The following is a 14,715-nucleotide window of genomic DNA, read 5'->3' as shown; positions in this document are numbered from 1 at the left end:
ATAAACAATAAATATTATGAAAGTCAGCTGTGCTGTAAAGTTTCATCTTTTCCTCACACTGTTTTCTTCCATTTAGAAAGAATTTAAAACAGACATTGACAGTTTGGCTAACTGGTAATTATCATAGCAGTGAGCCAGATTTGTTAGGCAGTCCACAACTTCATGGATACTTACCTCAATTGCTTCTGAGACAGACATCTGTATTATTTGAATTCAGAAACACTGCTGTCTATCTATCTATCTATCTATCTTTCTATCTATCATCTATCTATCTTTATAAACACTATTCCCTTAGGTGTAGAAATGAGGTTATTCATCTCTGCATATCTCAAAGAACAGCTTCTGACTTCTAATATATTACATCAAATATTTTACTGTTCCACATTATTCAAGTATATTTAGCATGAATTTTTGAGTACTGGCATCCTGCAGACTGACCTCTGAAGAAGTCCTAAGATAGCACTGCCTTTGGTCATGGAAAGTAATATGCCCAAACTCTATACTTCATTCTTTGTAGGAAATGGAATGACACCCTGAGATCATGTAAGATAGGAAGGTTTTTTAAAAGGAAAACCTGAAGGCACAATAAATTAAAGAAATATATTTTAGGGGCAAGGTGTGCATTTCAGTGGTAGAGCACTGACCTTGCTTGTGGGAGACTCTAGGTTTCATCCTCAGCAATACAAAATAAGACAAAATAAATTTAATTAATGAAAATTAATATTATATTGAAATGCTGCTTTCTATTCATTCTTGTCAACATTCAAGTAATTATCCAATCCTGTTAACTGAGGCTATTTCTTAAATATCTCATTTGTTTCCTTTTCTCCTTTCTATATATAACAAATTGAAATCTGCCTAATTGCTCAACATTTCCAGTCAATCCACCACACAGGGGACAGTATGATAGTTTAAAATTCAGGTCAATTATATAAATATCCTATTGTGAAATAAACAAAGAAGCAGAGTTTTTGCTAGATTCCAGAATTAGATAGTCTAAGAATCTTAGTAATACATCCAAGTGCATTTTATAAACTGAGATCTGTAGGTAATTTGAAGTAAATATTGAGGAAATGTCATTAAAAGTGAAAATTTACCTGACATAAAAATACCAAACTCTAATTATGACCTAATTGCTTCCTGCAAAGTCTTTAGAGGGAAGTATATATGCAAAAATGATAATGCTAACAAAATAAGCAAACCAATAATTTATTATTAACTCATGACTTTGTTCTGCAGTAGAATTCCAGTGAGCTATGCTTGTTAATGTGGAAAACTTATTTTTGTGTTAGAATGGCCTCATCCACTTTTCCCTTTAATCTAATTTCAATCTCAGCGTTAGATCTTATTATTCCAATATGAAGAAATCGGTCCAGAGCTCACCCAAAACCTGATGAATATGTGAATAACTATCTGTATCTGTGAGTGTAGGTATATATATATATATATATATATATATATATATATAGAGAGAGAGAGAGAGAGAGAGAGAGAGAGAGATGTAGCCTCTGTTCTTTTGGAGGTTATAGTCTAATAGACAACTTTTAAATATATTATTGTTTGCAGATGTCTGTATATTTTTACAAAAAAAATAGAGTGGTTCTATTAAAAATTAGAATACCATGAGATTATATAAGCTAAACCTAATTAATATTTGAAAAATAGGAAAGGTTTTTCACAGGAATTGATGTTTAAATTAAAAATTAAAACCAATTTGAAATAGTATATTAAAATTCTTTTCAAGCTGTGGGACAGGATCTATGAAGTACACAAAGGAAGAAACTGCTCCGATTGTTTAAGGAACTGAAAAATGACTAAGGCATTAGAAATATAGAAGGAAATCATTAGATAGCCAAACTTTCAGAAATGGGAACAGATGTCATTAGATGGTGAGATAGAGATCAAATCACTCTCACCATGGTTGGTAAGGTTAAGTATATGAAATCTAATTCTGATTGCCTTCAGCAGCTATAGAAAGTTTTTATAGTACATAATCCACTTTTTATTTGAAGAATAAGTCTGTCTTCTTTGAGAAGAATGATGTAAGATACATAAGTGAAGTATGTGTTAGTCAGTTTTCTGTTACCATAGCAAATTATCTCAAGTAATCATAATGAAGAAAGGTTTATTTTGACTCTATAACTCCAAATACCATGTACCAGGGACCAAGCTTTTAATACATGAGCCATATCCAAAACATAGTGTGATATAAGTGTCCATGCAATAGATAATGGGGACTTGGCTTAGGAAAGAAGTAGAGATGGAGATAAATATATGGATTTGAGATATACTTTGAAGATTGAAATGACAGGAAATAGAGGTGAATTGGACACAGAAGATAAAGCAGAATGCATGAAGGATCAATGCCTAATTTCTGCAGTGAGTCATCGTATAGAAGGAGGTAATAATTGCCCAAAGAAGGAAAAATAAAAGAAGAAATTTGAAGATAAAGAGCAAGAAGTTAATACTAGATTTGTAAAATATGAGATACCTAAACAAATCAAAACATAAGATATCAATAACTTAATTTATAAGTTAGAAGTTCAGAAGACAGACTGGAATTGTACTATTAATGAAAGTCACAGAAACTTTCAAGAGTGTGTGTGTGTAAGAATTCAGAGGTTCCAAGACAGAACTTGGGAAATCCCATATTAGAATCATGGGTCAGATATAGAAAGAATAGTTTCCAATTAAAAGCAAAAAAGAGACGGAGGAAAACAAAGTATGCTAAGAGAAGGAAAATCTAAAATGATAGAAGGGTTTATCCAGGTCAGATGATACAGCGAGGTCAATAACACGAGGCTCTGAAAAACCCATTGTTTTAGACACATGAAAATAATTGATAACTTCTGTAAGAAATAAAATTGGAATGGCAGGGTTGGGGAAATACCAATGCAGCATGAATAGTGATAAAGCAAACAAGTGAAGTCAGTGTGTATGAACTATAAAGTTTAGGTGTACACAGAGCATGGAAAGAAAGGGCTGTGAATGGAGGGTACTTTGAGGTTGAGAGGAAAGATTTTTGTTTGTTTGTTGTTTTAGGATGATAAATAGTAAAGAGAATTCATATATTGAATGTGAGACTTAAAATGAGAAGTTGAAGATGTGGAAAAAGGGGTAATTTTTGAAGTCAGGTCTTTCAGAAGGAGATGGGACAACTGTATATTTTTGCTTTATTGTGAAGTAAACAAGATAAGGTGCTTCCTTATTATTAACAAGAGGGGAGGGGAAAAATCCCTACTAATGATTTCTCCAAAAGGGTTCAGGGAAATCGGAAGTTTGAGTAATATATTAAAGGGGAAGAAGAAAGGTGATTTTTTAACAAACCATGCTCATTATTAATATCCTTCTCTCTTGTTTTATTATGGCAGACTGAGGAAACAATTTCAGATGTTTTCAGTTCAAGTTAAATGATACTTCTTTGTAAGTGACCTTATGCCAAACTGGAGTTAAATGAAAATTACATGTAAAATTTATGATAGCATTATTTAGAGTTAACATTTCAGTATAAACTATTTCCTAAAGTAGTATTGTGATTCATTGGTCAATATCTTTATAAGATTCTCCTGAATTTTAAAATACAACAATTAAATAAAGTAGTAGTTTGATCATCCTTTTTGGCTTCCAAGTACAGAAATCTGTTGAAAGTAGCTTACATGACTAGTGATTTCTCAAAAGGATATGGATAATCTCCTGAGTTCCCAGACCCAAGCAGAGAAAGTAAAAATGAAATTCCTGTGCCTGAAGAAACCCCTGTTCATGGATGACATGGTGGCTTCTTCCTGTTTGTCTCATGGCTCCCCTATTGTGCACACAGGCTCCAATATTCCTCCCCTCACCCTCTCTCTGCAGACACCTTACTTATTTGAGCACACTTGCCTACCAGGTAAGTGCCACACCTTTTGCTCCACACCTTTAGGTCTAAATTATTAAGAGAAAAGTTCCTAATGACTCAGCAAAACCTAGATTTTAATTCACTTGGCTTAATTACCTTTGAATGAGGAGAGGAATGATATAATATTATTGCCTTTAGGGCTGCCATTTTTAGGAGTACTAACTTAATGGCATAAATAAAATTTAGATAAACGAGAATGTTGATGGGTCTGCCATTTGCTTTACATATCTAATACACAAAAACTTTTGGAGAAATCATTACTAGGAATGTTTTCAGAATATAAAGTAGCCAGCTGGGAGTGGGCATCTACATGTCAAGTTCAATTTCTGTGTTTAATATATAAACTAAAAACCAAGCACAAGAGAGATTTTTTTCAAACAACAAAAACAAAAACCTCAAAGAAGTAAGAATCAATAAATAACTATCTTGAACAGTCTTGACTACACAGAGAAAAAAGTTTAATTGTTTATCATTCACATGCCTTAAGTAGCAGGAGCTAATAGAATTTGAATTTAAACTTCTATGTGAATGATTCATTACCCTTTCAGATTTGCAATTGCATTTTAGAATTGCAATGCTAAATATTAATATTTTAACTTTAACTCTGAATATACTTTAATTACACTATATAATGTGGAAAAGGTCTTTCTTGTTCAAATTTGTATGTATAATGGAAGACAGATATAAAGTTATATTACTATTGATGCTATTTGGATAACACTAAATTATTGTAGAACTAGGAATAAAAAATGAAGTTTTCTATGGAAATTATGTATCATTTCCTTGGGATGGAAAGAAATGTAATTATCAACATTAATATATGAGTAATAAATATGGATGGTTTGCTCAGCCTCAGTAAGAATTTATATATATGTGTATGAATATGTATATATATAAATAACTGGCAATAGGTGACCTTCGTTTTCTTGCCTCACTTCCTTCTCAGCTAGTCTCCATTTCATATCTTGCTATTTACAATATATTTAAAATATCTTAAATTGTAACCTCATTTGAATTTTTTTTATATTTTCTCATTTTAAAAAGTTAAAATTAACTATAGATTATATCAGTTTGGAACTAGTTTTGAAATTTTCCATATTCCTCTAATAAATTATAAGAGGTAAGATGGTGACACAAAACCAGAGCTAACTGTGCTGAGAGTTTAAAGACATGCACACAACTCTGATGTATTTAAATTCCCTGTGTCCTTTTCATTAGAATCTAGAAGTGTCATTTAAAACTAATATCATTGGAAAAATAATTCTTATTTTCATGAGCTAAAAACTGTGTGCTATAAGATGTCAATATGTGTAACAATTGCTTGGTTTACAGTACAAGGATGATTGGAAACATAACTCTGTACACACAGTGCTCTATCACTGTCTATGAGTATTCCCTTTGTGACTTTTGATTTATATCAGGCAAGTTTGCCAATAATACTAAAAGTTTCCTGCTGTCCTCTACTATATAAAATGTATGATATTTGTGCTTATACAATCAATGAAGATGTCATATTAAAATCAGTTTCCCATTTGTGATGAGGTAATTAATTCAAAATGATAAATTTTAATTTATTTCAGAAGGTAACTGAGATTTTGAAAAGAAGTGTTCCTATCCTATGAGTTAATAATTAGACATCTTAGAAATAGAGACAGTAGTTAGAATGTTGTTTTATTTTAATTTTTGTTATGAGAAAAGAATAGAATTGTCAAAAATAAATGTAGAAAACTAGAAGAGCAATCACAATTTACCTTTTTGCTACAAATGAAAAATAAGTGATACCACAGGTAAGAAGAGTTGGAGAAGAAATGTATAATTCCAGTTCTGTGGGAATGATACATAGGGCTGAACTGGGAATGGTTTCCACCAACCACCATGAAGTTTTCAGGGAGAGTAGTACACCAGGGGCTCTGTTTTAACCACAGACTGCACAGCACACTTGGTTCCTATGGGAGGATATTCTGTAAATAAGACTGAGGGCCCTGGAAGATGAGAGAGTTGAGCATTCAGGAAATACTGAACAAGATGGAATAAGTGGGTTCCTAAACAACCATCTATTTTCTCTTTTTATACAACTTTTCAATTGGATCATGGGATTCCTAGTGGTAGTAAGCGTACAGGTAAAAATGATTGCATTTCAACTCAAAAACCATAACATGATCAATCTAATTATGAGGAAAATCTTGCAAATACCAAATTGAGATGTTCTTCAAAATAATTCATGTCTACCCTTTAGAAATGTTAACATCATGTGCAACAAAGAAATTCTGATACAATGCTCCAGATTAAAGGAGTCTAGAGAGAAAGACTATTAAATGCAATATATGATGCTAGGTTCCATTGTGAACAACAAATTACTATAAAGACATTATTGATCAAGAGGCAAAATGTAAATGAGGACTATATTATACGTGCACATGTATATGTGCATACATTATATATATTCATATTGTTAGAAAGGTTAATTATGATAGATGTACTATAGTTATCCAAGAGAATGCCCTTGTCCTTAGGAGAGATATGCTGAAATATTTAGCTATAAAGTGTCATGATGTTTGCAGTTTACTCTTAGGTGGTTTAGAGAGTACATAGAATAGGTGGTTGGACAAAATATAACTGGTGAACACAAATGAAAACTATAGACATTCACTATTCTTACAACTTTTCTGAAAGTTTGAAATTCTTACAAAATAATGAGACAAAAAATGATCTGACATTCATGTTATGGCTCTGCCAATGACTAATCATATGGATTTTGAATCTGTTTCATCTGAAAAATAAAAATAATCTGCTACATTTGCTTTTCAGTCATTTGACTAAGATCAAGTGTACAATCTTTCTTTATCAGAGATAAATCTACTTCTGTGCTACAGGAAAATATGTAATCAATAGTATAACCAGGTTAATGAAACACTATTTGGTTTTTCTAGGATTTGGACAAGTATTTTACAGGTAAGAAAGGAATCATTTTTCAATTCATAACATTCCACCTTCTCTTTTATTTGCCAGTTATAATACAGTAACACTTCTTAAAAAGGTCTTAGGAATGCAGCTTTTCTCTGTTACAGGAAATTTTAAATAAGATTAAACACAAATGAAAACAAACAAATATGTACATGATATGTCTATAATTCTGTAGTTTCTTGTGGTAAGTTTAAGGTCGTGATGCTATTATCCTTGAGAACTCTTCCATTTCGTGCAGTTCATTTAAAAGTGTACAGAGCGCATCATAGTCTGGATTCTGAAGTCCATGGAGGTTTGGTTTAGTATAATTAGCAACATTGGATTCTCAGGTCTCTGATATTCTCTTGTGGATTGGGAGTAAAATAGAAATTATTCATTTTTTTTTTTTTTTTTTAGCTCAGTGCCATCTCACATATTCAGAGTCCTGTTTTATTTTGTTCTGATTTTATGGTAGCACTAAAATGGTAAAATTTGGTCAATTGTATACACATCTACTTTTCTCATACTTGCCTAAAACTTACCCAGAGTTACTAAAAACAAAACTTATTTTATTATGACCTAGAACACATATGAGAATCAACTACATCACTCCTGAAAGATGATTGAAAATTTTGTAGGAAGAAGAATTTATTGTTCATCATCAACTAGTTCACTTTCCTTGGATAACTATATTTCTTAAACAAAAGTACTAAAAGTTACTAGTTCTTGAATAAATATTAAATTCAGTGATATCTCCTTAACAAATGTTCCTTTTTACTTTGTGAAATGATTGACCTAGCCAGGGATTTAATCCTTCATCCTAAAATTTTTCTCTTTTGGGCCTTTATGAAAGTCTGTTTTCTCTAACCTCTGATCTCCTTTAACCTCTGATCTCCTTTCATCCTATTTCTCTAATAGCAGGCCTCCAGGTTTCTTGTCTTGGCACTCTTCTCTTTGTTTCTTTTGGGATCATATCCAATAAAGTCATCTCAGAATGACTTCAAAAAAAGTCTTTATCTCCAGATTCATTTTTCCTCTTAAACACCACATAGACAGTTGCCGTTGCCTGCCACGCATTACCATCTATACATAATTTCTATATATCACACAATCCATAGTGTGCCAGAGCCTTTTGTTTCTGTGCCCATCAAACTATATACACACCAGCTTCTCTTCTTTGTGAAATGAACTGACAAGAAAAGAGAAATATAGAAAGGGAGGCATTGTGGTCTGGGGCGAGGAAGTGAGCTTCATTTAGCAGGAATAGTGGGCACTATTCTAGCTTATGAGAGAGGTACTCCTTACAGAAACCTGGACATAGGTATGAACAGATTGCTTTACAGTTAAAGAAAGTGGAGATGTAGAGAGAGAGAGAGAAAGATAGGCAGACACAGAGTCAGAGACAACACTAAGCAGTCTTAAACTTCTACTTTGACAATTAACCACGTATCATCTTTCTTTTTATTTACTCTTCACCATAATAGAAAGCTCTTCGCCTGAAAGAACTGTCACTTGAAAAATCATGTTGAATCTATTGTAATAAATTTATCTCTCAAGAACATTTGGGCCGGGATCAATGGCACACACATATAATCTCAGCAGCTTGGGAGGCAAAGGCAGGAGAATCAAAAGTTCAAAGATAGCCTCAGCAAAAGCAAGGTGCTAAGCAACTCAATGAGACCCTGTCTCTAAATAAAATATAAAATAGGGCTGGGGATGTGGGTCAGTTGGGGATGTGGCTCAGGTTCAGTGACCCTGAGTTCAATCCCCAGTACCCCCCAACAACAACAACAAAAAAGAACATTTGGGGAAATGCGTACTTATAATGAAGTCTGGCCTGCAGTATCACACAGCAGTATGCATTAATGTTTGAAAATTAGTCAAAATCTCCCAAAACAGAAAGAGCTAAATCAAAATTAAAGTGTAAAACCTGAGTTTTAGCTTGAAAGATAACCCATACTGTTAGATAGTGCAAGAATGTTGAGTAAAGTAACAAAAAACTAATTCTTAAATTTGTAACATCTAATATTCTGTACATTAGGTAATCTTACTACTGCTCAGTCATTATTAATTGGATTATTCTTGAGATTGTATTTAAGTCAAAGCAAGATGGTCTTCGATTTACAAATGTAATTTAGTCTCATGAGTGGTAACCTTGTTAAATATTGTCAGGTTAATTGAAATTGATTTGTGTTTACTAAACATAGTGAATACTAATCAAATATTAGACCCTGAAGTATTGGGGGTACATTTCAACCTTTGACAGAAACTGTTAGTGCTGCATGGAAGAATTATTATCCCAGAGGTCAGCATTTCTTTTTCAGCATTTTCTTCAAAATATATCACGAGAAATCGAGGAGAAATGACCTTCATTTCCTTTATGAGATTTTTGTGATTTGGGAATATTTGAGAGAATTTAGTGTAGGTTTGGGGGAGGGTGATATTTATGTTTAATTTCCAATGCTACAAACAGCACATTTGCTTTTCCATCTGCTTAATTCCATTCCAGGTTTGCTATTCTCCACTACGCATAGCATCATTGAGCTCCACATAATAGCTTTTATAGGAGACAAACATTACCAGGCAATTTGAAAAGCAGGTTGAAGATAAAGCCTGATTGCTCACGTGCCCTGGCCTGGTGACTTGGCTCACTTCTGAAGCTCACACCGAATGTAGTGGATGTGCATCAGCTCTATGAGGCTTAAAGAAACATTTCTCCTAATACAAAAATAAACCCACCACAGTCATTCATTGTGAGGAAATTTTACAGTTGTTGGTTAACCTGCTCCCTTATGCCCTGCAATATTCATTAGCAGATTTCTCTGTTTATGAGTGATATTATATGGAAATGGTTATGGGAAGCTAACAGATGTAACCACTGAAATAAATTAGAAAGAAAAGTTCTGTTTTTTACAGATGGCTCCATCAAATATGCTTTTTCTCTCCTCCACTTTAACATTTACTTTTCTTTCAACAGAAAACTTTTCTTTACTGACTACGGGAATGTCGCCAAAGTGGAGCGATGTGACATGGATGGGATGAACAGAACAAGGATAATTGATTCAAAGACAGAACAGCCAGCTGCACTGGCACTAGACCTAGTCAACAAATTGGTTTACTGGGTAGATCTATACATGGACTATGTGGGAGTAGTGGACTACCAAGGAAAAAATAGACATACCATCGTCCAAGGGCAACAAGTAAGTACACTTCTTTTAGAAAATGCAGGTAAGGTAATGAAATGAATGGCATGATACTATGAAAAATCCTGGTGTCCAAAGTTGAAAATTTCTTATGAAGTCAAACTATATTGGGTGACAAAATTGTAGTGTTTTTCTGAATGGGAGAATATTTTTTTTACAGTGCTAATGTGATATTTCCATGATATTGGAGTTGCCACTTACTCCTTGTCCTTTGTACTATAAACAAACAAAAGCAACTAACAACAAAGACACAATTGCTGCACTAGCAAGAAAGAAGAGGAACAGGGCAGGTGTTATGACCTACTTACTAAAAACTAATTTAAGTAGTTTAAGGAACTGAACTATCATCTGTACTACGTGGCATTGGAGATATTTTAACAAAAGCAAATGCCTGCTCACCAAAATACCCTTATTATTTTAATAGTTTGGATTAAATTTTGCCTTCTGACTCATTCAACTACTTGGTAAAATAAGGATTCTGTTAAGGTTTCTGAGATCAAAATTTTTCGCACACATATTATTTTCTCTTGCTGAATTCTATGATTTTGTAAACAACACTCTGTAAATACCAGAAGAGATCTATAAGTAGAAGTAGGCCATATTTACTAGGGAACGTTTTTTCAAATTTGGTTGAGTCTTGATGATTGTACCAATTTTATGTGAGATTCTTAGAATTTGAAGCTGAAACTTGTGAATTCCATTATTTTCTTTTGCAATGCAAGACAGTTATATTGCTAAACATCCCTTTATGTTCTAAACAGATTTTAAAATGGAATCCCTTGGTTCCTTGACAGATAAAAAAATGCATTAATCTGAGTAGTTAAAAACAATAAACTGTCCAATGTTAAAGGAAGCCCAGTTATTTCTCTCTCACCTTCAACCATCTTAAAATGCTTGAATTATTTTTTTGGAGGGTGATGTTTACTATGTCCTTTAGAGAATCTTATTATGAACATGACTATGGCAGACCTTTTAAAAAATTTATTTGCCATTAAGAAGTTAAAACATAAATGAAAAATAAGTAATTCAAATGACTTTCCCATGATTGCTTTAAAAAGTGTTTTTTTTTTTGTTGTTTTTTTTTTCTAATGTTTGATGTCTTTAATTATCCTTGTTTTCCCACTTCTATTGCCTCTGTTTTTCTGGTTCCCTAAACATATGCTAACTCTGCCACTAAGTAATCCAGTAAGGATATATTTTGTGAAGTATTTGAGTGATATATTGGTCGAGTGGTTTATCTACCATTCCATGTTCCTCCCTCTTCTAAGTGGGTATTTAGTAGAGTGGACAGCAATGTGCCTACTTATGGGAGAACCTTTCTGAAGGAAGGCCAGGCAGTGGAGAGGTGCAGAGTAAAGTTTAGTTTTTAATATGGGGACATATTTTCTACTCTGACCAATGGTCTCCTGAATAGCTATGCTCTCCACCTAGGATACAAATTGTCATCAGTTTTTCAGAGATTAAATGTGAATATGTCCCAAGCAGACCCCTAGGATGATGGTCCCATACTTTGAGCTAAACACGCATGAGATTAATGACAAAGCCACAAGTTCATCTGGCTTGTAATTATTATATAAAAAAGTATTACCCAAGTCAAATCAGGCCATAGATATACTTTGTGAATATAATATCAGCTATGTGGAAAGTGATATTAGAAATACCCATTTAAAAGAAAAGAAAGAAAAGAACAGAAACACTTATTTCCCTTCACATAAACATACACACACATACTGTGAAGTAAAATATGCTTATAAAAGGATTATTTGACTTTAACATGGAATAATTCTTCATGTTAATTCTTATATTTTGTTTCTAAAGTAAACATGAAGATATAAAATATGATCCCAGAACAACATGTAAGTCAGTCTTTCTTTAGTCACATCTCATATGAAAAACCAGGAATAGAAACAATGAGCCATATATGCAAGAAAGTAACACATCAAATGTTTCTACTTAAACTATAGAATTGGCAAGGTTTCCTGATTAAGATTTAAAATTTTGTAATGTTTTCCCCTAAGTTTTCTTACAGTCACATGTGCTTTCTCACATGCTATTAACTACACATCTGCTTCTATTTAAGAAAGAGTTTCCTTGTGTAAAAATAGTGACAAAAACTTCTCAACAGATCTCTACACCAAATCAATTTACAACTCCATCAAGCACTGGACCAGAACCGTTTAAAATTAAGTATGATATAAGAATACTAGTAGGCTATGTGCCTAGCATGTGCCTTCTATCAGAAAATAAGTGCACACTTGCTTCTTTCTACGTCACAGAAAATTTTCCATGATTTTAAGATATCCATGCCTTCTCCAAATCCTCTGCCAAAGAAGAGTTATACTACTAATTTATTTGTGTGGGTAGCAATAAACACCATTATTCTCAAAGCAAACAGTGAATTTGCCATTATAAATAGGTTTTAGAAATAACACAATTTCTCAATAAAATGTTGATGTTTTTATTTATAATTATTGCAACTATGTGATTTCTGAATATTATTTTCCATGCTGGAGCAAAAATTAGTCTAAACATAACTTGTAAAAAAAAACCAGAATTTTGAACTTATCAAATAAAACTTTAAATTTGTTTTCTCCTTGGTTCTTTTATAGGCACAGCTATTTTTGCAGCAAATAGGTATCCATGATTGTATAAACAAGTGACCCATGAGAGTCTCTCTCTCTCTGTATATATGCCTCTCTGTATGTGTATATATACAGAGAGATAGAAAAAAAAATAGATATAGATAGATATAGATATACTAAGTGTCATAAACTTATTAAAAGGTTTGAAAATCTGGATCTCACTGACCTTTGAAAAGTCACAATAAACCTGTTTTCTTAATTATACATGAATGAAGTTTTCTCCTATATATGTGAAATTAATTTATCTACTTGTACATAATGTTTTCTTCTCCAGCGGGAAAAATTAAATTAGTACATGTTGAATTCTTAGAGAGAAAACAAATGATAACATTCATGTGAATCTGATACCATGGACATTTTATACAGTATGAATCACAATCAGATTTTCTTTCAAGTTGAAAGCAGCATAATTAAAAATCATAGTTATATTTCACGCTCTTTATAGGTCAGACATATTTATGGTATAACCATATTTGAAGACTATCTGTATGCAACCAATTCTGATAACTTCAACATCTTAAGGATAAACAGATTTAATGGCACCGACATCCATTCATTTATTAAAACAGAAAGTGCTCGAGGAATCCGAATCTATCAAAAAAGAACTCAACCAACAGGTAAGTTGCAAGACTTCTTCATAACCTTCATAATGGGGGTGGTGAATGGGGACATAGTCCTTGTGCCTGTGTGGTGTTAAAGTGGTGGGTCATAAATTCTCTGTTTGACAGCAGAAATGTGTGTGTCTGTTTGATAAAATGGAATAGAGCTCCCTTCACAAGTCTAAATGACAAATTGTTCAGTTTCTAGTGAATCGCTTCTACAACCATAGAATTGAAATGATGACTGGATTTAGACTCAGGAAGGAGCTTTCAATTGTGATGTATGTAGAGGCATGCAGATGCTTTCTTTTTCATTTTTTTTGGTATTATGGGGAAATAAATCAGGTGACGTCCTTGCAACATTTGCCCAGTGTTCATTGTAGTCATTGGCTTTCCTGATTTCACATTCCAGTAGTTCTTTAACACATGTTCATTAAAAAATATTTTTTAATGTTAAAGTTGAAATGATCCTAAGTTTTTCTTAAAAACACAAACCAGTTATCTTTTATGGCATGTCAATTGTACTTTTCAGCAGTCCAACTTAGACTGAGTCACATAGGGAAAAATAGAACATTAAAAAAATGCCACCCCAAATTTCCATCCTTTTTTTTATACTTATGCTTCAAATGAAAACTAACCTAGAATTATCAAAATGTTAACATATATGCAATTGAGGCAGTGTGTTGTCACAAATACGTTTACGGCAAATGCAATTTTGAATTTTGTGGGTAACCTTATTAGAATTTGGTAACCCTAACTACTCATGGATCATCTACTGTGTGCCAGAAGGTATTCTGTGTATATTGAGAATACAGCAGTGAGTAAAACATAATAAATATGTTTGCTTTCATGAGATTTGCATCCTAATGTAGAAGATATAATAACTAGGTAAATTATAGAAAATAAAGTAGATAAGGGGGTAAAGAATGAGATGGAGGTCAGGGATGGAGGAGTTTGCCATTTATATTGAAGAGTCAAAGGAAATCTCTTTGAAAGCATGGCATTGAATGAATACTTGAAGTAAGGGAAGGAGAGCGATGTAAGAATAAGTATATCAAGAGCACTCCAGAGAGAGGGATGGACAAGCACAAATTCCAGGAGGAACGAACATGCCTTGATTGTTGAAGGAGCAGCAGGAAAACCTTTGTGACTGAAGCAGAATGAATGAGAGAAAGAAAAGTAGAAAATGAGGTTGTAAAAATGGAAGACTGTAACAATTAAGACCCTGTAGACCACTGTGAAAACTTTGACTTATACTGAAAGCATTGCTATGACATTTTTTTTTTCTTTTTTTTGGCTATCTGACATTTAAAAAAAATCAATATAGATACTCTAGTGACAATAGGCTGTGGGGAGAGCAGGGTGAAAGTTTAGAGATGATTGGGGTTTTATGAATAGAGTAGAAGTCATACAGTAGGGATAAGTAATTAAAT

At 32.9% G+C, this 14,715-nt stretch overlaps 1 protein-coding gene across 1 annotated transcript in view; it reads left to right on the top strand.

Moving 5' to 3' along the window:
- Lrp1b (LDL receptor related protein 1B) overlaps positions 1 to 14,715 on the top strand; it is a 1,852,169-nt gene that overhangs the window by 1,006,550 nt on the left and 830,904 nt on the right. Inside the window, 2 exon segments of the mRNA XM_047543195.1 lie at positions 9,816 to 10,038; positions 13,129 to 13,300. Coding sequence (XP_047399151.1) covers positions 9,816 to 10,038; positions 13,129 to 13,300 — 395 coding nt within the window.

Source organism: Sciurus carolinensis, chromosome 3, assembly GCF_902686445.1.
Source record: "Sciurus carolinensis chromosome 3, mSciCar1.2, whole genome shotgun sequence".
Lineage (NCBI taxonomy): Eukaryota > Metazoa > Chordata > Mammalia > Rodentia > Sciuridae > Sciurus > Sciurus carolinensis.
This window is presented reverse-complemented; position numbering and strand designations above follow the sequence as displayed.